Source organism: Camelus bactrianus, chromosome 10 (genome assembly GCF_048773025.1).
Source record: "Camelus bactrianus isolate YW-2024 breed Bactrian camel chromosome 10, ASM4877302v1, whole genome shotgun sequence".
Taxonomy (NCBI): Eukaryota; Metazoa; Chordata; class Mammalia; order Artiodactyla; family Camelidae; genus Camelus; species Camelus bactrianus.
In genome coordinates, this window is record NC_133548.1 from 8,334,465 (window position 1) to 8,358,531 (window position 24,067).

Consider the following 24,067-nt stretch of genomic DNA (forward strand, 5'->3'; position numbering starts at 1 on the left):
TAACATTTTTAACTTGTGATTTTATTAAAGTACATACATTTTAAAAATTGCTTGTTATTTCTCTTCAATGTTGATATCTTTATATTTTAAATTTCATGTGCTAATTGTTCAAAATACAAAGATAGAAAATTGCACATAAAAAGTAACAATCATTTAAAAATCCACCATTAAAAGTTCACCATGTTATTGTTTCAGTGAATGTACTTCCAAAGATCACATAATCTTTCTATTTGGTGATTCATGATGTCAAAAGTATCATGTTTAAGTGGACATGTGTTAGGATCTGTTTCTGGATTTGTTTTAATTTCGGGTTACATATGCTCTACTGTTCTGGTTTTTGTACATTTAAGATAGAGTTCACCATATGCTGCTCCATACATCAACCAGTCACATCCTAATTGAAAGGTGTTCCTCTGTTTCTGAATTATCTTGTCTATCAATAATTTATTGACAAATTTGAAACTTTTTCAAGTACTTCCCCCAAATATTAGATTTTCAATGGAATCAAATGTTCCCACAAATTATATTTTTAATTGGAAATTAATGCCATATTTATAAGTGAAATTCATTAGATTCATTTTGCTAGTATATTTTCTTGGTAGTTTGTAGATATAAAGAAAAACGCCTGGGGTTTCTTTTCTTCATAGTTTCTCTTCCTCACCAGTGAGACCATGAAACGCCTTAAAATTTTGTCTCTTTCATGTAGGAATCTTTTTCATTTACTTTTCTTGAGATTTTTTTGCTGGAAAAACAAAACATAAATAACCAATCAACCAACCAATCAGCAAATAAAAACAAATATTAAAAAAACAGAAAAGATAAAAGTAAGTTTGTGTACACTCCATGCACAAGTAAAAAATCATACTCTAACCATCAGTTTTTCATAACCCAATAAAGTCCATTGACACACAGGCTGGAAAAGGCTCTGCTGACTGTGCAGACCCAAAAAAGCACTTTTGAAAGTTGCTACTCTCACTTGGTCTCTTTTAGACACCTTTGGGAAGCCAAGAGGAGGATTGAAAACCTTAAGGGAACTTCTCACTTGTTATGCATGATTTGTGTCCCTCCAAAAATTCATATATTAAAGTCTTAACTCTCAGTGTCTCAGAATGCGAGATTACCATATTTGGAAATAGAGTTGTTGATATAATTAATTAATATGAGGTAATATTGGAGCAGTGTGGGCCCCTAATCCAATGATTGGTGTCTTTATAAAAAGGGAAATTTTGGACATAGAGACCCCAGAGACCATATGACAGGAACATTGGAGTTGTACTGCCCCAAAACAAGGAAAGACCAGAAGTTTGGAGATACCTGAAACAGGTCTTTCCCTAGAGCCTTCACAGTGTGCAGAGCCTTCCAAACAAGGCTCAGACTTCCACCCTCCAGAACTGTGAGACATTAATTTCTGTGGTTTAAGTCACTCAGTTTGTCAGCTTAATTATTGGAAGCCCAGGTCACTAATGCAACATTTTTCTTATTTTAAAATATCTTTTAGAAGTTTCTTATTTTCCCTATCCTCGAACTTTCCATTACTTGTGGCAGTAAATTGCCTGAATCTTACAGGCACCTATACATGATTCATTCATTATTATTTTTCCACAGAGAGTGTTTGACTCTACATAATCTTCCTAACATTATTCTTCCATGGGCATTCCCATTTCTTTCCTCTGTATATCCCAGGCTTTTATGGATCTGAGGATCATGAAGGCATCATGAGGGCAGGTAAGATGTGCCATCACAACAGAGCTAGTTGCCAATCTTCACCGCTGAAGCCACAAATGAGAACAGGGCAGTGGGGATCTCTGCAGTCTAGACTGGAGCTCACAATGGGTAGAAATGACCTTGCCACTCAGGAAAGGCAATGGCCCAAGATGGAAGTATCCCAGGCAAGGCTCAGCCTTCCCAGTGACCTGAGGGACCCATTCAGTATTTTGCCTTTCTCACACAGAGATCCAAAGCGCACAGTTTACAGGGGATGGCTAGAAGGTTTACTCACTTATTTTCCACATCCTGAATGGTGTCAGGCAGGGGCAGATTTCTGGTTTCAGGTAGGAAAAACACAGCAAGACCAGCAGTGATTGGACAGACTCCATAGATGATCCAGGGCAAGGTGGGTAGATATATCTCTAGAGTCATCAAGAAGGGAGCCAGTGCTGACGCACACTTACTAGCCACCATATCTAATCCTGTAGCTTTTGCCCTGAAGTGTAAATGGCAATCATCATCATCATCATCATCATCATCATCATCATCCAGTAAAAATCCAGACATGTAATTTGTAACATTTGATTTTGACTTGACTATGGAAGATAAAACACAATAACTACATACATGGGCTTGATGATAAACACTTGTTTTTGAAATTTGCTCTGTAATTTTCTAGCTTCCTTTGTCAGGATCAAAGTGTGTTAAGACCCATTTCCATCATTTTAAACAGAGTGTAGCACATTGCATCTATGCTGACAAGTGGTCTAAAAAAATTAATGGCAAGATGCATTGACATACTGTTTAGCACAGTACATAGCACAAAGTCAGCATTTTCAATAAACTTTGGTATAATTGTTGTTAGTATATTATTACTATTTCTATTACAAATGGTTGCTTTATAGTTAACAGATCGTATTGCATTTATTCCTGCAATAAACATCAAAAGTCCTACTTTTGGTCCTGGCATAGTATCCATAAACTCTTATACCTGAGGAGAGTGGGGATGAGCTCAACATTTTGGACAGAATAAGTGGTGATAGAGGCAGCAGCAAAGCTGATTCCAACACTTGCCAAAGTCACACGCAGGGTCTGCATTTCTGGAGACAGAAAGACCAGTGAGACTAAGTAATTTGAACTGAAGGAATTAGTATCCACCAAACTTGATCAGGAAATAATCCCTATAGTTTCCTTGTATTTTTGAACTATATTGAAGAAAATTGTACAGTTTGAGGGGTCATGGAGTAGTTGTCAAACTGAGAAATGTAAATTATCAACATAGGTGGTAAAAATTATCTGAATTCATCACAGCAGAACTCTGCATATATCTGATATTTTCCAGAGAAGGAGAAGACAAGATGAATCTAGAAGAAATTTGCTTTTCCTTATTCTGTTGAGTACTTGCTATATCCTTATTGTAGAAGGTAGGGTTGTCATGTGGACAATTGCTGGGTCTAAGACTCAGCTTTAACCTTGATGACTTTACAATTAATGTCCAGAATCTAAAGTGACCAATTATCTTGGTTTACCTGGGAGTAGGGAGGTTTTGCAATGTGGGATTTTCATTGATTAAAACCAAGAAAGTCCCTGGTAAACCTAAATGACTCAGTCAACTTGCTGTAGATACAACACTGCCATGGGGTAAGGATGGCACCAGAGAGTAATAGGACAGAACTACTCTATTAGTGGCCAGCTGAAGAGACGTTAGATCTAGATCAATGTTACACATAAGAAAATTTCTATGTGTAACATTGGAAAAAAATTGTCAGAATTTGGGAGCCACTAAAGAAAGTTTTAGAGAATGAGTTTTCTGCACAGTATAAAAAGATATCTAATTATAGCTTTATAATACTGGAAAGAACTCTATCGTAAAAGAGTAAGCTCTTTTTTGTCTCTTTTCCCAAGAACTTATTAGCAGAATTTCTCATAATCCCTCAGATTGGTTTGGGAGAATACTTAGTATATAATTGGGACCTCAGTTGACCCTGACTATAGACACGTGTGGCTAATACAATCCCTGAAGAATAGGGAAAAGAATGTTTCTTTCCCTAAAATCCAGTCTTCTCTCACCTTGTGACACAAAAATGTTGACCAAAATGGAAAGTCCCATCAGGAACAAGAGAAGTGTCTGGGTTGGTAGACGGCCCATATATTTCAGTGCTAAAGGTACAAGGCTTCGGACTAAAGTTGTGAGAGCTCCAAAGATTACCTGGAACAAGAAAATATTGCTCCCAAAGTGCTGTAGATTGAGAGAGATGCCATAGAAGGGTACTGTGTTTGCAAATCTGTAGCGAACAAAGACACAAGACATAAAATTTAGAGCCAATGTGTTACAGCTGATGATTATATTGACCCAGGCAACCAATGATCAGTGTTAAAAAGATCCAGTCTGATTTGTATAATACTTCATTTTAAGGTGATTATTTTAAAATTACCATAAATAATTAGATAAGAATATATAAAAATGATACTCCTTCTGCCATTCTTTTGTCTGAGTCACTTAGTAGAGTTGGCACTCACAGGAAAACATAACCCAATCCAATTACCAAACTGGATGGTATACAGAAGTTGAATATAGGATTGAAACTTGGAAATTAAGAAATAATTTCTTTTTGAGGGTTGTCAGTATGCTGTGAGTTCTCCCTTTCCTCCCTCAACCCCCATACTGTAACAAGGTTCCTTTTTCTCAACTAGTGATTGAAGCTGCAAAGAGACTTATCTTGTCCGCTTGACCTGGGAGCACAGTCTCCTGGGGTCTGACATAAATCTAGGAAATTTAAAGTTCACATCTAATTTTTAGGGCTGAGAGAAAATGCAAGAATTCACGCAAACAGGCATGCACTAACTGTACTACAGGAAGTGGAATCAAAGGTTTCCACTGGGGACCTACAATTTACCTAGTAAGCATCTAATGGAAAAGAGTCCACTTTAATTATCTACTACACCAAGAAAGAGCTACATTTAGACATTACAGCAGAAGAAACCACCACAGATCACAGTAATTACAAGCAAGTAAGTCTGTTTTTGACCATTATCTCTACTTTTTCTTTCCACACTGTCCAGGATTAAGAAAACTAAGTCTGTCACCTAGTGGATAAGGGAAAGGTGATAAAACACAATGCAGTTAATTGAAGAAGCAGCCCACTAGGAAGAGGTTAATTGTATAATTCAATAGTTAATTTCTTAAGCTTAGCAGTGGGTCTATATGGTCCTATATGAGCTTTTTTATAACTCTTAAAAACTTCAGAATTGAATTTAAAATCTCTCCCCCTGACTCTACCAAAGTAAGCACTTATATTCCCTGAGGAGATAATGTATAAGATTTTCTAGAAGTCCTAATGATAACATCCCAAATTGGAAACAAGTAGAAGTCCAAAGACATTGAAGCACATAAAGAAATTGTAGTGTATTCTACTGTAAACTAAAACACTAGGAGGGAGAATGAACTACAGTTACATGCATTCGATGGACGAATCTACATGAATGAGTATGAGTAAGAGGGGCCTGTCACAGAACACTTTTATCATTTACATTATGTGAAGGTCAAGATCAGGCAACACTCCTCCATGGTGATGGAGGTCAGAACAGTTGTTAGGTTTTATTTGGCACAGGAGAGGGCAGGGAGGAGGGAATGAGAGGAGGGCAGAGGCGGTAGTGGTTATTGTCCTAATACAAGAGGGGGCCTTCTGAGGAATTTGGATTTTTCTATCTTGACATGGACATTGGTTATATTTTTACATACTGAAATATTCATTGAGGTGTATATATTCATGATATCCTCATGTTACTGTTTGCAAGATTTACTTAAAATTGAGAGAAAACAATGAAAAAATTAAATGCCAAAATCTGTACTGTGATGAAAGTCCTCAACATCAGTCTCCAGTAAAGAGACTTGAAGTGTCACATGATGGAACTACTCCTCATTGTATAATCAGTTCCATGTCAGTCTTTTTATAACCTTTTGACTATTCCCAAACAAAGCAATTGTTTGGTGTGTTTTCCTCATCTATTACTTCCAAATCAGCACCTCCTTCTCACAACACAGTTTGAAATAGATTTATGTCTCCACTCCTTGAATGTTGTCATGCTGTGTGAAACTCACCTCACAAAGAGCAAGAGACAGATCCTCTTACGTAGATTGGGTGTGCGGAACAAGTCAAACATCGTAGTTTTGGTCTGTGCTGCCTCCAGCTCCTCCTGCATGGCAGATCTCAAACCCTTCAACAACAACAAACATGTATCACTTGCCAAAACAATGCCAGGTATTGTGGTGAGCAATGGTACCCAACAGGACAAGAAAGATGTATTCCCTTTCCTTCCAGAGTATCACAGTACATGTGCAATCACAGATGTGAACATGATATGAAGGAAGATGTAGGGAGTTGAGGAACACTCCAGCAAATTAGATAGCAGGAATGATATTTGGAAAATGAGGCAGTAGAAGGGGCAGGGCATCCATGAGAGTACACAGGCTACAGATAATCAGGAAGTGAGCCAGAGGAAGTAACTGCACAGTGGTCAAAGCATCTTTTCTATGAGATAGCCATGGAAGATGAGGGAATTAAGCTTGCATCCTCAACTAGCTGCCCTAGTTAGAAAAGCAGTTTGTCTGTCTCAATAAGGAGAAGGCAGGTGTCAGTTTATGACTGCCCTCCAACTCAGTAACCACTTTCCCTTTCCTGCTCACCTCCATGTTCAGAGTTTCTTCAGCATTCTTTATTCCATTTCTTTGTGCAAATTTTTTAAGTTCCTTTAAGCCCTTATCTGGCTTATTGGTGACAATCAGCCACCGAGCAGATTCCGCCAGCCACCTGATGAAAGAAGGGCATACATATGCAGTCAACTCTCTTCTGCTTGTCATATGATTATTCACAATGGATGCTTTTGCCTTCCATCTAATATCCAACATTCACTTGTTGGGTTAAGAACAGAAACCATGTAATTTACACAAATACTAGGAAAATATGAGAATGATCACTCCATGCAGTACACTTAAAGGTGTACTACATGCAAAGGATCACAGCCTTTGGAGTCAAATTGACTCTCTTCTTACTCTTTAGGAGATTTTCCAAGAAGCTTATGAAGCTTAAACGAGAGAGTCCCACACATGCATAATTCCCTCCCAAAGCTTGGCATGAGTTCTATCAACTTTGTGCTCATACTATACATTTATAATACATGTTTTTTTAAAAGAACACCCAAATTATGTAAGCTTAAAGCCCAATGAAGATTGCAAGTACTGCTGCCACTACCAGCTATGTCGGTAGCTAAGTACCCAAGTGAGTCACTTATTTACATCTGCTTCAGTTTTCTCAACAATGGCATGGGTACAGGAGTGCCTTCTTCCATGTAAGCTTGTTATGTGGCTAGAATAAGATAATAGATGAGTTGGACATGGATCAATCCTCGTTCTCTGAACACATATCACTATATTAAATCTGTCATCATCTCTCTGTGATTGACTAAATCTGATTCTCCCTAGACTGATTTTAAGTGTAGGAATGAGGTTATCCATACATTAAAGTTTGTTAAAATTATTTCAGAGAAGAGAGTGCTGAATATATAATACAACTCTCCCAATCTGCATGTCACTTTCACTACTAGAGAAACTATGTTGCTATTTTGTCAGATAGTTCTGTGAATAAATTTGCTGCCTCTTCCTTTTATCCTTTATTGTATCTACAATATTGAAAATCATGGACTATTATACCATAACCTGGTTCATTCCAAATAAAAAAAATGAATTTAAAATATTTCTTTTAAAATATTTGTGTCTATATTTTATACTATGTAAAATAATATTGGAATAACCCTATGACCACTAAACTGGGTAAGAGTTAGGAAGTAAGATGGCAGAAAACACCTAGAACTCCAAGGCAGATAGGTCTTTGTTACTATCTTTTCTGCTTCTCAAGTTGCACAGAGTAAACAGATGAGAGACATGGGTCTCAGGTCTAAACAATAAGAAAGGGTCCAGGAATTAAGAAAATCAGTATATTCTGATTTAATATGCATTTTTATCCCAGGTTCCTATGATACAGAGTGAGAGAGAAGGCTCATACCATGAGGAGATAAAGAAGACAAAGAAAGGTAGAGACACCACCAGCTGGAGGGTGCGCCACTCTCGAAAAACAAAAGCCAGTCCTCCCAGTATTATCTGTCCAACACTACTGGCAGAGGTTAGCAGTGTTACTGCCATTGCTTTTGACTGGGCACTTGTCCACTCCACAACTGAAAGAAAATCCAGTTGGGATATTAATGTCAGATAAATGTGAAACTTCAAGGTCAAATTCAAGGGTTGGAAAATGGAGTAGACCAAAATTGCTGACTTACTGAGCACACCGTTAATTAACATGATGACCACCACAGAACAACCTGACCAGAAGCGTAGTGAGCAGTAAATGAGGAAGGTGGGAGCAAAGGCCGTACAGGTCCCAGAGATGGCGAGCTGGAACAAACACCATCTGAGAATCAACCTTCTCCCAAACCTAGGCAACAGAGAGGCAGGTTAGATTATGTGAGCATAATAATATGGGTAAAAATTTACGAAAATGGAAGTATATGCTAAAATATAGAGAATGTTTTAACAACTGATTTCTTTGTACCTGGAAGCTTAAGAAATTAAGAGCTAAACCAACAACATAAATTTCCTCAAAATAACACTCCTTGTCTATAATATACACTAACAATACCAAAACTTCATCCTCCCTCCAATCACCAGGGGGACTCTGACAACAAGTGATACCACATAAAAGAAACTACACTGTTGGAAATCATAATATACCATAAGCACCCACTGTATTAGCATATGTAGTTAGCATAGCAGACAACATATATAGTGTCTAGAACACAAGAGAGCAAAAATTGTCTGGTCTCTAGGACCAGACTGAATTAAGACAGAATTAAATTAAGGCTAAACTGATGCAAAAGATCAGTTGACAAAGTATCCAAGTTATTTAACGTTTATAGAAGTAAGTACCACTTTTTGTTGAATCTGGATTTAAAGGCCTTAGGCAATGTGTTTTACCTAGAACACAGTATCAGTACCATAACCCAGACAGAGGAAATTAAAGACATTACTCAGAGGAAACAATTATGTAAGATGGAGAACGATGGTAAAGGTCAAATAAGGAAAAGAGAATTCTGTGTTTCTTGAGTGTCAAGAAAAGGAGACATTAGTGGATACCACTTGGACTAAACAGGGTGTGCTAATCCATTTGCCCAGTAATTTTTTTAAAATGGATTGGAATTGGGAATTCCTCTACAATATTCAAAATAGAACTCTTAAAATATTCAAACAATTCACCCCCGCAAAAAGGCAGAAAATGTGAAACACAGGAACAAAATTGGCATCAAATAATTGTAATCATAATCATTATCGCCATCAAGAAAATAATCTAGAAAGCAAAAAATAAAATGGTAGACTGAAACAAAAGCATAACAACAATCACATCAAACTAATTGGTAATGGCATAAACACTCTATGAAATGATAGAGATTACCAGAATAGGTTTAAAAAATGATCTAATTTTATACTGCCCACAATAGTGCTAAAACATTACAGGTTGACAGTAAATTGACAGAAAAAGATGTATAATTCAAACAGTAATAATAATAAGGATGATTTCTTTATATTAATATCAAATGAAATAAATTTCAAAACAAAGTACATTTTCAGAAATAATAATGCTAAAAATGTCAAATGTATCTGACCTCAATGAAAGTTTGAAATACACACAAAAAAATGACAGAATTAGATAAAGTCAAATTCTATAACCATTAAGCAATACCTGCCTCTAGTTGCCCCTTCCTTCTTATCCTACTGATAATCTCTAATATATGCTCTGTCTCCATTAATTTGCCTATTTTAGGTATTTTATATAATGGGATGCATACAACATTAGTCGTTTTGTTCCAGGCTGATTTCATTTAGCATAATTTTTTCAAGGTTCATCCATATTGTACCAGGTACCAGAACTTCATTCTCTTTTCTGGATGAACAATATTCCATTATATACACATATGTACATGCTGTATTTTGTTTATACATTAACCTGTTGATGGATACTTGATTGTCATCTTTAGGTATTATAAATCATGCTGTAATGGACATTGATGTACAATTATTTAAGTCTATTTTTAGAGTATATACCTAGGAATGTATTTGCTGGTTCATATGACAATTCTGTGTTCAGATTTTTGAAGATCTGCCAGACTATTTTCCACAGTGACTTCACCATCAATGTACAAATATTTTCAGTTTATCCACATGCTCGCTAACACTGTATCTGATTTTGTTTTATTATACTCATAGGTGTAGGTGTAGTTTGGTTTCCCATACAGTTTTTATTTGCATTTCTCTAACAACTGATGATGTTGAGGATCTTTTCATGTGCCATATGTTTATTTTTTGTAGAAATATCTATACAAGTCTATTACTAACATTTTAATTGGTTTGCAATCTTGTTGTTGAGTTCTTTATATATTCCAGATATTAAACCCTTATCAGATAAATGACTTCCAGATATTTTCACCTATTTATAGGTTGTCTTTTCACTTTCTTGATAATGTCCTTTGATGCACAATTTTTTTTTACTTTGATCAAGTCCAATTTACCTATTTTTCTTTTGTCATTTGTGCTTTTGGTCTCTAAGAATACTTCTATGCTTTCTTTTAAGAGTTTTAAGGTTTTGACTCCTAGATATTAGTCATTGATCCATTCTGAGATAAATTTGTGTATAGTGTTAAGTAAGAGTAAACTTTATTCTATTTTATGTGGCCATTTAGCTGTTCAACAACATTTGCTGAAGACACTGTTCTCTCCCACATTGAATGATTTGGCACTCTTGTCAAAAGTCAGTTGGCTATAAATACATGGGTTTATTCCTAGATTCTCAGTTCTATTACATTGCTCTGTGTGTGTGTGTGTGTGTGTGTATTCTCCTTCTGCCAAAATATTTGTTTACTATTGCTTTATAATAGTTCTGAAACCAAGACGTGTGTCCTCTGAATTTACTCTTCTTTTTCAATGTTGTTAGGCTATTTGGAGACCCAAATTCATACGATTTTGATATTGAGCCTTTCCATTTCTAGAAAAAATAGCATTGGAGTTTGATAGGGATTCCACTGAAACTGTAGATTGCATTAGGTACGGTTGACTTAGTTGTAATATTAAGTCTTCCTACCTCATTAACATGGGATACATTTCCATTTATTTAGGTCTTCTCTAATTTCTTTCAGCAAGGCTTTATACTTTTCAATGTACAAGACTTACTCTTCCTAGGTTAAATTTTTTCTAAGTATTTTACTCTTTTAGAAGATTTTGTAAGGGTAATAACTTCCTTGATTTCCTTTTCAGATTGTTTACTCTAGGTATATAGAAAGACAACTGATTTTTGTGTGCTTATCTTATATTTAGCAACTTTGTTGAATTCATTTATAAGCTCTGATAGCTTTCTTTTGCATTCTTTGGAATTTTCTCTCTCTGTATATATATATATATATATATGATCATGCCATCTATAAATATAGGTAGATTTAACTATTCTTTTTCAATGTGGGTAAATTTCATTTCTCTTTCTTTTCTAATTGTCATAACCAGATTTTCCAGTATAATGTTGAATAGCAGCAGTGAAAGTAGACATTTTTTTCTTTAAATTTTGATAGATGTATACACCTTTAAACCACTACCACAATCAAGATAGCTAACATTTCCATCATTCCCCAAGAGGTGCAATTTTTAATTCCCAGTTTATCCCTTCCCACCCCTTTTACCCCCTGGTAACCATAAGTTTGTTATCTATGTCTGTGAATCTGTTTCATTTTGTAAATAAGTTCATTTGTGTCCTCTTTTAAGATTCCACATATAAATGATATCGTATGGCACTTTCTCTTCCTGGCCCACTTGACTTAGAATAACGATCTCCAGGTCCATCCATATTGCTGCAAATGACATTTTATTTTTTATGGCTAAGTAGTACTCCATTGTGTGTATATACCACATTTTCTTTATCCATTCATCTGTCAATGAACATTTGTGTTGTTTCCATGTCTTGGCTATTGTAATTAGTGCTGCTATGAACATTGTGGTGCAAGTGTCTTTTTGAATTATATTTTTCTCCAGATATAAGCCCAGGAGTGCTATTGGTGGATTGTATGGTAAGTCTATTTTTAGTTTTTGTCTTGCTCCTGATCTTAGTGTGAAAATTTTTATTTTTCTCACCATTGAGTATGAAGTTAGCTGTAGCTTTTTTTCTTAAATATCTTTTAACTTGTTGAATGAGTTCTTTTTTATTCCTAATAGTTTTATTATTTTTATCATGAAAGTGTTAGGTTTTATTACATGCCTCCTATGTATCAGTTGAAATTATGGGGTTTTTCCCTTCATTCCATTAAAGTGATATATTACATTGATCCATTTTCTCATGATGAATCACCTTTGCATTTTGGGGATAAATTCTACTCATTCATGGTATATAATCCTTTTAATATACAGTTAGGAGGTTGAGCCAAGAAGGCAGAGTAGAGAGACTCACAGCTCGCCCTCTCCCACAAGCAACAAGAATTACATCTACAAACCAATTGAATCACACAGAACAGTGAACTCTGGCAGAATGTCTCTCACTTCAAAATACAGGGGAATTCTTACAAAATCCAGTAAGAAAAAAGAAAAAATCAATGCAGGACAAGTCCTGCAGAGAGGGAGCAGCATAGGAAGAAAGGCACCCTCAGCTATGATGCCCTCTCTCCAGCCAGGAGGTCAATGGAGACAGAAGCAGAGCTTCCAAGGCTTGGAGGAGAAAGTGGCAACCACTTGGCAGACAGAACTAAGGGAAACTGACAGAGAGGGTCTCTGCAATCCCTGGCCCTAGACGTGAGCCAGCAAGTACAAGTGACTTAGAATACAAGGTAACAGAAGTCACCCAATCAGAACAGCAGCCTGAAAAGCAAGTAAAAACCAATGAAAGCAGCCTAAGGGACCTGTGGGATAATATATGCCAACCTACACATAATAAGGGTCCCAGAAGGAGAAGAAAGTGCAAAGGGGATTGAAAGGGTATTTGAAGAAATCATGACTGAAAACTTTCCAAACTGAAAGAAGGAAATAGATATCTAAGTACAGAAGGCACAGAGAGTACCAAACAAAAAGAACCCAAACAAACCAATACCAAGATTATTATAATTAAGATGGCCAAAGTTAAAGATAAAGAAATGATTCTAAAGGCAGGAAGAGAAAAACAGAGTTAATTACAAGGGAACCCCCATAAGGCTTTCAGCTGATTTCTCTACACAAACACTGCAGGCCAGATGGGAGAGGCAAGATATATTCAAAGTCCTGAATGAGAAAAAGCTGCAACCTAGGATACTCTATCTGGCAAGATTATCCTTTAGAGTAGAAGAAGAGAGAAAGAATTTCACAGACAAGCAAAAACTAAAAGAATTCAGCAATACTAAACCCATACTAAAAGAAATATTGAAAGGTCTACTCTACATAGAAATGAAACAGGAAGCTATAGAAATGAGAACACCGTAAGTGGAAAGGCAATAACTACAATATGTTGCAGGAGAATAAACATAAAGATGTAAAATAAATAAATAAGATAAAGGACATTAAAAAATTTTTTTAGATTCCATATATGAGTGATCTCATATGGTATTTTTCTTTCCTTTTCTGGCTTACTTCACTTAGAATGACATTCTTCAGGAACATCCATGTTGCTGCAAATGGCATTATGTTGTTGTTTTTATGGCTGAATAGTATTCCATTGTATAATTATACTCTCTTCTTTATCCAGTCATCTGTTGATGGACATTTAGGCTGTTTCCATGTCTTGGCTATTGTAAATAGTGCTGCTATGACCACTGAGGTGCAGGTGTCTTTTTGAAGTAGACTTCTTTCTGGATATATGCCCAGGAATGGGATTCCTGGGTCATATGGTAAGTCTAGTCTTTTGAGGAATCTCCATACTGTTTTCCACAGTGGCTACACCAAACTGCATTCCCACCAGCAGTGTAGGAGTGCTCCCTTTTCTCCGCAGCCTCTCCAGCATTTATCACTTGTAGGTTTTTGAATGATGGCCATTCTGACTGGTGTGAGGTGAAGGAAGGAAGGAAAGAAGGAGAGAGAGAGAGAGAGAGAGAGAGAGAGAGAGAGAGAGAGAGAGAGAGAGAGAGAGAGAGAGAGAGAGAGAGAGAGAGAAAGAAAGAAAGAAAGAAAGAAAGAAAGAAAGAAAGAAAGAAAGAAAGAAAGAAAGAAAGAAAGAAAAGAGAGGAAGGAAGGAAGGAAGAAAGGAAGGAAGAAAGGTAGAAAAAAAGAAAAGAGAAGAAAAGAAAAGAAAAAAGAAAAGAAAAGAAGGAAAGAAATGAACATAAATACAAAACAGAAACAGACTCGCAGACATAGAATGCAAACTTGTGGTTGCCAGGGGGCAGGGGGGTGGGAAGGGACAGACTGGGAGTTCAAAATTTGTAGATACTGATAGGCATATGTAGAATAGATAAACAAGATTATACTGTATAGCACAGGGAAATATATATACAAGATCTGGTGGTAGCTCACAGTGAAAAAGAATGTGATGATGAATATATGTATGTTCATGTATAACTGAAAAATTGTGCTCTACACTGGAATTTGACACAACTTTGTAAAATGACTATAACTCAATAAAGAATGTTAAAAATTTTATGCTAGATACTTCTCAGTGGCTTTTTTCCTATGTCTTTCAAAAGGCAAACATTTTTAATCTTGATGAATTCTATTTTGTCAATTATATATTTTATAGGTTATGCTATAAAATTCTTCAAATAATTTTTGCATGTCACAATGTCACAAAGATTTTCTGCTATATTATGTTCTAAACTTTAAATTAGTTAGCTCTTAAGCTAAGTCTACAGTCCATTTTGAGTTAATTTTGTACATATTATGAGGTAAGCTAAAAGTATTTTTATACCCAAATCTAACATCATTATATTTTATACACATATCTAGCATCATTATTGAAAGGATCTTGTTTCTCCTTTTAAGTATCTTGACTTTTTTTCTTCTTTTAAAATGGCTTTATTAAGGTATAACTCATATGTCATGCAACTCACCCATTTAAAGTGTACAGTTCTACGTGGTTTTGGTATATGCATGGTTGTGCATGATTTATCTGGACATAACCCCATTGTAAGTCCAGAAAAATCTGTATATAATATAACAGAATTGATTTATCTATTCTACTGTTGATGGATCTTTATGCTATATCCAGTTTGGAGACATTGTGAATATTTGCCTGTTGTATGTCAAAAATATCGAAGTGATAATGCTCATTCCTTAAATATAAATTATTCAATGACCACTTTCATACCTGAATAAGTTCAAAATCTTTTTTTTTTTTACAAGAAATCAATTTTTAACCCAACCATATAATAATAGCCATGGTAAAAGTGAATGGTCCAAGCACACCAGACAAAGCACAAGATTGTCAGCTTGGACAAAGAGCAAGACCTTAGAAAAATTAACTGTATTACAAAGTATGCAACAAACTCAGTGAAAGCTTAGTTCATCTAAATGATTGTAGAGATGAGTGGGATGTGTAAGACTAAGGGAACTGCACATAAGCCTGATAATCTAGTTGATAAAGCCGTTTTCCCAGGGGAAGCAGGCTAACAATTCTGACACTGCTATATATGGATTCTGGAATTAAACAAGTACATATATGGATTGTGGTAAGTAGAACACAGATAGTCACTTTTGGAGAGGGAATGTACAGATAAGCAAGGAAACGAGAACTGAATGGTCATTATAGTATGGAGAGAGTTGGTGACATCAAAATGAATTCATGTTTAGATTAATATACATACAGACACAGAAATATCTACACTCATGGCTATATACATGGGTTAGAATACACACGTTTCCTTGTTCTGACAGCTAAGAGAGCTTAAAAACAATGGCACTTGAGATCAAAGAGTAGATCTAGTGCCCAGATATATTACTTAATTTTTTACTTTTCTATTTTTGACATAAAAATACCCTGTGAATAATTAATATATACAACATAATGAGTTTGGAAATAAGTAAACACCTGTGAAGTCATGATCGAAATCTTTGCCATATATATTTCCTACAAAAGTTTCCCTCCACCTTCTTAATTTTTGTCAGAAGAACACTTAACAGAAACATAAAAGGGAGTGAGTAAAAAGATAGAATTTCTGTACATGAATGAACTTGTTATCAGTATAAGTAAGTTTATATTTAAACAATGTTTTATCTAAGCCTCATTGTAGCCATAAAGCAAAAAGCTACACAGTAAATATACAAAAAATAGAGAGTAGGGAATCAAAGTAAACCACTAAGGAAAAATCATCAATTCCCAAAGGAAGAAGGCAAGACAGAAAGAAAGCAACAAGGGAAATACAAAACAGCCAGAAAGCAATTAATAAGGTGAGATGAGTGTGCCATACCTATTAATAATTATTATAAATATAAATGGATTTAATTCCCCAATCAAAAGACATAGAGTGACTAAATGGATTTAAAAAAAAATAGGACTGAATTATGTATTGCTTACAGGAGACTCGCTTCAGCTTTAAGGGCACATACAGGCCCAAAGTGAAGAACGGGAAAAGATACTCTACACAAAGAAAAATCAAAAGAAAACAGAGGTAGCTATAGTTATATCAGACAGAATAGACTTTAAGCCAAAAACAGTAATAAGAGACAAGAAGACCTTTATATAAAGTGAAAGGGACCAATTCATCAAGAAAATGTATCAACTACAAATGTATAACATAGTAACATAAATGCACGTAACATCAGGGCACCTAAATAAGTTAAGTAAATTCTAACGCATGTGAAGGGAGAAGAGACAACAATAAAATAATAGTAGGAGGTTTTCAACAATGGATAGATGATCCAGATTGCAAATCAGTAAGAAAGCGATGGACTTGAACTATACTTTAGAACAAATGGCCCTAATAGGTAAACAGAATATTTCATCCAACAGCATCAGAATACACATTCTTCTCAAGTGCACATGGAACATTTTCCAGAACAGATTATATGTGAGGTCACAAAAAAGTGTTAGAAAATTTAATATTGAAGTTATATCAAGTATGTTTGTAAACACAATAGGATGAAACTAGAAATCAGTAACAGAAGGAAAGCTGGAAATTTTACAAATATGTGGGGATTTAAAAAATGAGAAAACAATGGGACAAAAAATAAATCAAAAGAGAAACCCAAAAAAATCTTAAAACACACAAACATGGTAACACAACATAGCAAAACATAAGACATGCTGCAAAAGCAGTTCTGAGAGTGAAGTTTGTAACAATAAATGCCTATATTAAAGAAAAATAGAGATTTCAAATAACCTAATTTTATACTTCTAGGAACTGGAAAAGAAGAAAAAACTAAGCCCAAGTTTGCAGAAGAAAGGAAATAATAAAGAACAGAGCAGAGGTAAATGGAATAAAGATGAAAAGAAAAGAAAAGAAAACATCAACAAACCCAAGAGACTATTTTTTTGAAAAAATAAGCAAAATTGACAAACTTTATCTAGGCTAAGAAAATGAGAGAGAAAACTCATATTTAAAAAATAAAAAATGAAAGAGGTGACATTACAGCTAATACCACAGAAATACAAAGGATTTTAAGAGACTACTACAAACATTTATATTAAAAAGTGGATAATCTAGAAGAAATGGATAAATTCCTAGAACATACAACCTACCAAGACTGAATCATAAATAAATAGAAAACCTGAACAGATCAATAATGACTAAGGAGACTGAATCAGTAACCACACACCTCACCCTAAAAAAAAAAAAAAAAAAGGTTACTATCAAATATATATAAACAGACCATATAACTCAATATTTTAAAAAAAGAAATCAAAAAGTGGGCAGAATATCTGAATAGATTTTTTTCCAAAGAAGACATACACATGGCCAACAGGCACATGAAAAGATGTTCAACATCACTAAGCATCAGCAAAATGCAAATCAAAACCACAATGAGGTATCATCTCGTACTTGTCAAAATGGCTATCCTCAAAAAGACCACAAATAACAAATGTCAGCAAGGATGCAGAGAAATGGTAAACTTTATATAATGTTTAGGGGAATGCAAATTGGTGCAGCCACTGTGGAAAACAGTATGGAGTTTCCCCCAAAGACTAAAATTGAATTATCATATGATCTGGCAATTCCACCCCTGGGTACACATCTAATTCAAAAATATACATGCACCCCAGTATTTGTAGAGCATTATTTACTATACTCAAGATATGGAAGAAACCTAAATGCAGAAAAATGGATAAAGAAGATGTGGTGCATATATACAATAGGATACTACTCAGCCATAAAAATGAACGAAAGTCTGCCATTTGCACAATGTGGATGAAATTGGAGGGTAATATGCTTAGTAAAATAAGTCAGACAGAGAAAAACAAATACTTTATGTTATCATGTACTTGTGGAATCAAAAAATGAAACAAACAAATATATATGACAAAAGAGAAACAGACTCACAAATGTAGACAACAAACTAGTAGTGACCAGTGGATAGAGAGAAGAGAGAGTGGTAAGATTGGAGTATGGGATGAAGAGATACAAATTACCTTGTATAAAATAGATAAGCAACAAGAATATATTGTACAACACAGGGAAATATATCCATTATTTTCTAATAACTTTAAGTGGAGTATAATCTATAAAATATTGGATCACTATATTGCACACCTGAAATTAGTATAAAAAACTGTATTTCAATTTTTAAAAACAAGACAAAGTTGTTTTATGAATGAATTCTATCAAACATTTAAGGAAGAATTAATACAAATTCTTCTCAAACACTTCCAAAAAATTGAAGAAGAAGGTACAATCTCAAACTCATTTTAGAAAGCCACCATATTCCTGAATCAAAATCAGATAAGGGCACTACAAGAAAACTACAAACCAACGTCTTTGCTGAACATAGATGCAAACAATTCTCAATGGAATATTAGCAAACTGGTGTCAACAGTACATTAAAGGGATCATACACCATGATCAAGCGGGATTTATCAGTAGGATGTAAGGATTGCTCAACATGTGCAAATCAATAAATGTGATATACAAATTAATGGGGTAAAAGATTAAAATAATATGACATCTCAACAGGTGCAGAAAATCAATCTGACAAAATATAGTATCTTTTCATGATAAAAATCCTCAATTGAGTATAGAAGGAACATACTTCAACATAATAGAAGCCACATAAGAAAAACCCTCAGCTAACATTGCCCAGTGGTGACAATTGGAAAGATTTTTCCTTTAAATTCAGGAAAAAAAAAAAAGAGTGCCCACTCACACAACTCCTATTTAACATAATAATGGAAGTCCTAGTCAGAGCAAGTCAGGTAAGAAAAAGAAGTAAAAGGCATCCATATTGGAAAGGAAGAACTAAATTTTCTTTGCTTGTAGATGTTATGATTTTAACAGAAAATCCTAAAGACTCAACCAAAAATTTGTTAGAATTAATCTACAAATTCAGTAAAGTTGCAAGATAAAAAATCAACATACAGAAATCAATTGTTTCTATACCCTAGCAATGAAATATCTGAAAAAACTAATAAAAAGGAACAATTCCATTCACAATTCCATTCACAATACAATAAAAAACCATAAAACACTTAAGTATAAAATTAATCAAGGAAGTGATAGATCTGGACACTGAAAACAACAAGACTTTGATGAAAGAAGTTGAAGACACAAATAAATGGAAAGATAACCCACCTTCATGGATTGCAAAAATTAATATTGTTTAAATGTCCATAGTACACAAAGCCATCTATAGATTATATGCCATCTCTATCAAAATTCCACTAGCAGTTTTCACAGAAATAGAAAACACTATCCTAAAATTCATATGAAATCACAAATTACCCCAAATAGCCTAAGCAATCCTGACAAAGAAGAACAAAGCTGGAAGCATCACACTTTCTGATTTCAAACTATACTACAGAACAACAGCAATCAAAACAGTACAGTACAGCAGAAAAAGAAAAACACATAAACAGACAGAACAGGACCAAGATTCCAGAAATTAACCCTTCATATGTCATATTTGATAAAGAAACCAATTTACTAAAAGGGAACAAGACAGTCTCTTCAATAACGATATTGGGAAAACTAGATAAACACATGCAGAAGAATGAGATCTGACTCCTATTTACACCATGCAAAAAAATTCACTCAAAACAGATTAAAGACTTAAACATTAAACCTAAAACAGTGAAACTTCTAGGAGAAAACATACAGAAATAGTTCCCTAACACTGGAGTTGATAATGACGTGACTTTTTTATATAATAGTCACCCAAACTGGCCTAAGAGTGTATCTTGTGGGTTTTTTTAATTGAAGTATTGCTGATTTACAATATTGTGTTAGTTTCAGGTGTACAGCAAAGTGATTCAGTTATACATATAGATGTACATATCTATATTCTTTTTTATTCTTCTCCCTTCTAGTTTATTGCAAGATATTGAATATAGTTCCCTGTGCTATCCAGTAAACCCTTGTTGTTTATTCTACATATGGTAGTGTGCACTGTTAATCCCATACCCCCAATTTATCCCTCCCCTCTCCCTTCCAATTTGGTAACCATAAGTTTGTTTTCTATGTCTGTGAGTCTGATTCTGTTTTGTAAATGAGTTCATTTGTACTATTTTTTTGAATACCAAATGTAAGTGATATCATATAATACTTGTCTTCATCTGTCTGACTTACTTCACTTGGTTAATAATCTCTAGGTGCAACCATGTTGCCACAAATGGCACTATTTCATTCTTTTTTATGCTGAGTAATAGTCCATTGTGTATATATACACCACATCTTCTTTATCCATTCATCTGTTGATGGACACTTAGGTTGCTTCCATGTCTTGGCTACTGTAAATAATGCTGCTGTGAAAATTGGGGTGCCTGTATCTTTTCAAATTAGAGCTTTTATTTTTCCTGTATATATGCCTAGCAGTGGGATTGCTGGATCATATTTTCAGTCTTTTAGGAACCTCCATATGTTTTCCATAGTGACTGCCCCAATTTACAGTCCCACCAAGAGTGTTGGTGTATTTCCCTGTTGATTAGTGATGTTACGCACCTTTTCATATACCTGTTGATTATTTCTATGTCGTCTATGGAGAAATACCTATTGAACTCCTTTCCCTATTTTCAGTCAGCTTATTTATGCTTTTTTTCTATTAATTATAGTGGTTCCCTACTAGTTACTGGTTAATATCCAAACCTTAGGGAGTCCCTAGAGTTTTATTAACTCAAGCAGATATGAGGCTGCCAAATATTTTTCTCATTCGTTAGATTTCCTTTTCATTTTGTTGATCATTTCCTTTGCTGTGCAAAAACATTATAGATTGACATAATCCCATTTCTCTATTTTTGCTTTTGTTTCCTATACTTTTATTGCCAAGATCAATGTCCAGAAGCTTTTTACCTATGTTTAGTTCAAAGTCCTTAGCTTAGCTATAATTCTCCCTCTTCACCAAATTTTCCACTCTACTCTTCTGTCACTGTCATACCCTCTTTCCTCACAGAGACTAAAATACATTTATCACTTTATTCTCCCCTAAACTGATCACTCAGCATTTTATTCTGAATCATCATAAAGGGCGCAGTCTGAAGACTGTCAATATGAACATTCTGACCCTGAAATATTTATAACTTGAATGCAGGGTGATGCATTTAGAGTTCACAATTTTCAACTGAAAGATTAAATGATGTTAGGTTTATAGATGGTAAGGGATACTTTAAGTCTCCCATTTCCCCTGTGAAATATTTGAGTGTGTGGCTGCCATGGTTGTCTCTTATTTCAGGATGGGCACAGTCAGGCAAGGATAACCCAAACATCTCAAACCACAAATTGACACCTGATGTCTATAGATTAATTACCTTATTTGGTTGCCTGTAATGAGCCTTTTTTCACAAAATCAGACATCCAAATTATAACTACAATTACTTCTTAATACAATTCAGTGCCAACTCACTATGCACCTAGGTTTTATAGATGCCTACTAATTGCAGTGGGGCATCCATGACGTGATGACCAATCTCCGAATCCACAAGCATTTAGCTCACTGAATCCAGGAGGGACTATACACAGAAGCCACAGCAGACCTACAGTGCTGGTCTCCATATCTGTGTCTTCAAACAGGGCAAACCTCCTGTCTTGAAACAACTTCCTCTCCCTTACCACAGGTAATTCCTTCTCATCTTTCTAAATGAAGTATTATGGTACTTTACCTCTAAACACTGTTCTGAATTACTCCCCAGATCTTATGGAGATGTCATTTTCTGTGTCCAGTACAGAGAGCTCTGTGGCAACAAAATTGCATTCACCACAATGAATCTAATTCTACATTTCCAACTATAGCTCCCTGGGAACCAAGGCAACCCATAACAGTGTAAATTCCATACCAGCAGTGATCTGGACACACTCACCTGTCTGAGAGATGGCCATATATGAGGCCTCCCACCAGCATCCCAACCATGAATAGGAACTGAACCACTGGTTTCTGTGACTGATAATCACAGACTAGGTCCCACTGAAAAAGAAAGAAACCGGCACAGAGGAGCTTCGCAGAATCTTATAATCCCTCAAAGTTCACTCACTCCCATAACCCTCACACACTCTCTGGCTTCCATTACTAAATATACTCATCTGTATCATTCAAGTCTCAGTTTAAGTATAGCTTCCTCTAGAAATCCTCAACTAGTTCTCCTAGGTTGTATCAGGGCCAATCTTCATATTTATTTAGGACTGCATACTTCATTGGTTCTCAGTCTTTGCCACACATTGAAAACATTGAAGGGGGAGTTAAATACTGAAGCCTGGATTTTACAACTACAATGAAATACAATCTGATTTGTTTCTCTGACAAGTAGGCAGGGCATTAAAACAAATTTTTTAATTAATATAAATGTTTCAAATTTTCAACTAGACTGAGAGCAAGTGAATAAGAATAATGTTTCATACATTATTTCAGGTACTTCCTTGTATAATCATCATTTAATTTAAAGCTTTGTGATACTAAAATTCATGTCTAGTTGTTTGATTTCACTGGCCTCAATTGTAATGTAAGTGCTTGACAATTAAAAAGATAAACACTTTTTGCTAAAAGAATGAAAGAAAGGTGGTTACACTATCTACTCAGTAGCTGAAGACTTGAACTGTGTTTATTTTACATTATTCTAAACACCCAGATCATGTACTCACGAAAGGTAAATTGGACTTTTACCTCAGTAATGATGGTGGAGGAGAAGGAGCTTTGATCATACACCCAGCCATCCACACAGGGCTCCATGTCCAGATCAGTCATGTTGGGGAAGGTCCCGTTCAGGTGAAGGAGCTGCCACTGGGGGAGGAGGAAGCGATGACATTTTTCTGGTTTCAAGTTTGAATCCAATGGGATAGAGATTTTCAGTAGGACATCACGGCTAAGGATCCCAGTGTCATTATCAGAGACAGTGTCATTATCCAGGATGTGGACCCAGCAGCGATGACCAGGAATGGCTGCAGTGAAATTCTCCAACAGCACCTGACAGACTCCAAATATCACAGAGGGAAGAACAAAAACCATCTGAAGGATCTGGAATTTTCCCAGGCCACCAGCTTTATCCAGGAGCTCCTCAAAGGCCATTGTGAACAGGTGATCCTCAAGATGAGGCACAATGACTTTATTAGTTCAAAGGGAGGAAAAAAGTTTCCTTTCATTAATTCACATTATGTCTATGTGACCTCACACCAGTTTCTCATAAATGGGTCCCACCCACCTCACTACTTCAACAGAGAAACAGGAGCAGTTTCCCCAGTCTTTTGGAATCAAGAAGTGTAACTTTTTCAGTAAAGTCATGGAGAAAATTATTTACCAAAGATACTTCTATCTGATGACCATTAAATCTGTTTAAAGGTTTACTCTCTGAATGTTGCTTGCCCTCAGTGATTCTGTGAAATCAGCATAGGACTTTGGCATGCACACAACCTCTAAATAATCTAAAATAAGCCTGCTACACAGTCTTCAGTCATTTCCAGAAAATGGAATCTGAGAGGCACAAAAATGAAAACCTTTATGATTTTTCTGTGGCAAGAACAGAAAGCAAGGTTTTTTTTTTATTTACTACTGAATTTAGATTAAAATAATTAACAAAATACAGTTCTCTATTTGAAATTAATGGAAAATGGAATGTGGTGCAATTACATCCTTTTTGTAACTGATTCTGTGATTCATCAGGAACTCACAATAATTTTAAATTCCTCAAAATAAAGATACAGGAAAAAATAAGTGGTAAACTCTTACAAGGGTTTTTTCTCACAGGTTTAT

At 35.2% G+C, this 24,067-nt stretch overlaps 1 protein-coding gene across 2 annotated transcripts; it reads right to left on the bottom strand.

Moving 5' to 3' along the window:
* Positions 1 to 23,580, bottom strand: LOC105070156 (solute carrier family 22 member 10). Of its 2 annotated transcripts, XM_010956473.2 has the most exons (10): positions 22,985 to 23,580; positions 22,188 to 22,291; positions 8,041 to 8,195; positions 7,770 to 7,938; positions 6,395 to 6,518; positions 5,810 to 5,925; positions 3,778 to 3,992; positions 2,699 to 2,807; positions 2,000 to 2,203; positions 1 to 742 (listed from the first exon to the last, which is right to left on the bottom strand). In XM_010956473.2, exons 1-10 carry the CDS (start codon positions 23,384 to 23,386, stop codon positions 682 to 684), a joined length of 1,659 nt encoding a protein of 552 aa, XP_010954775.2. In that variant the 5' UTR covers positions 23,387 to 23,580; the 3' UTR covers positions 1 to 681. The 2 variants fall into 2 exon arrangements, with proteins under 2 accessions (XP_010954775.2, XP_010954776.2); XM_010956474.2 differs by lacking the exons at positions 7,770 to 7,938; positions 8,041 to 8,195.
* Positions 23,581 to 24,067: the final 487 nt, after the last annotated feature.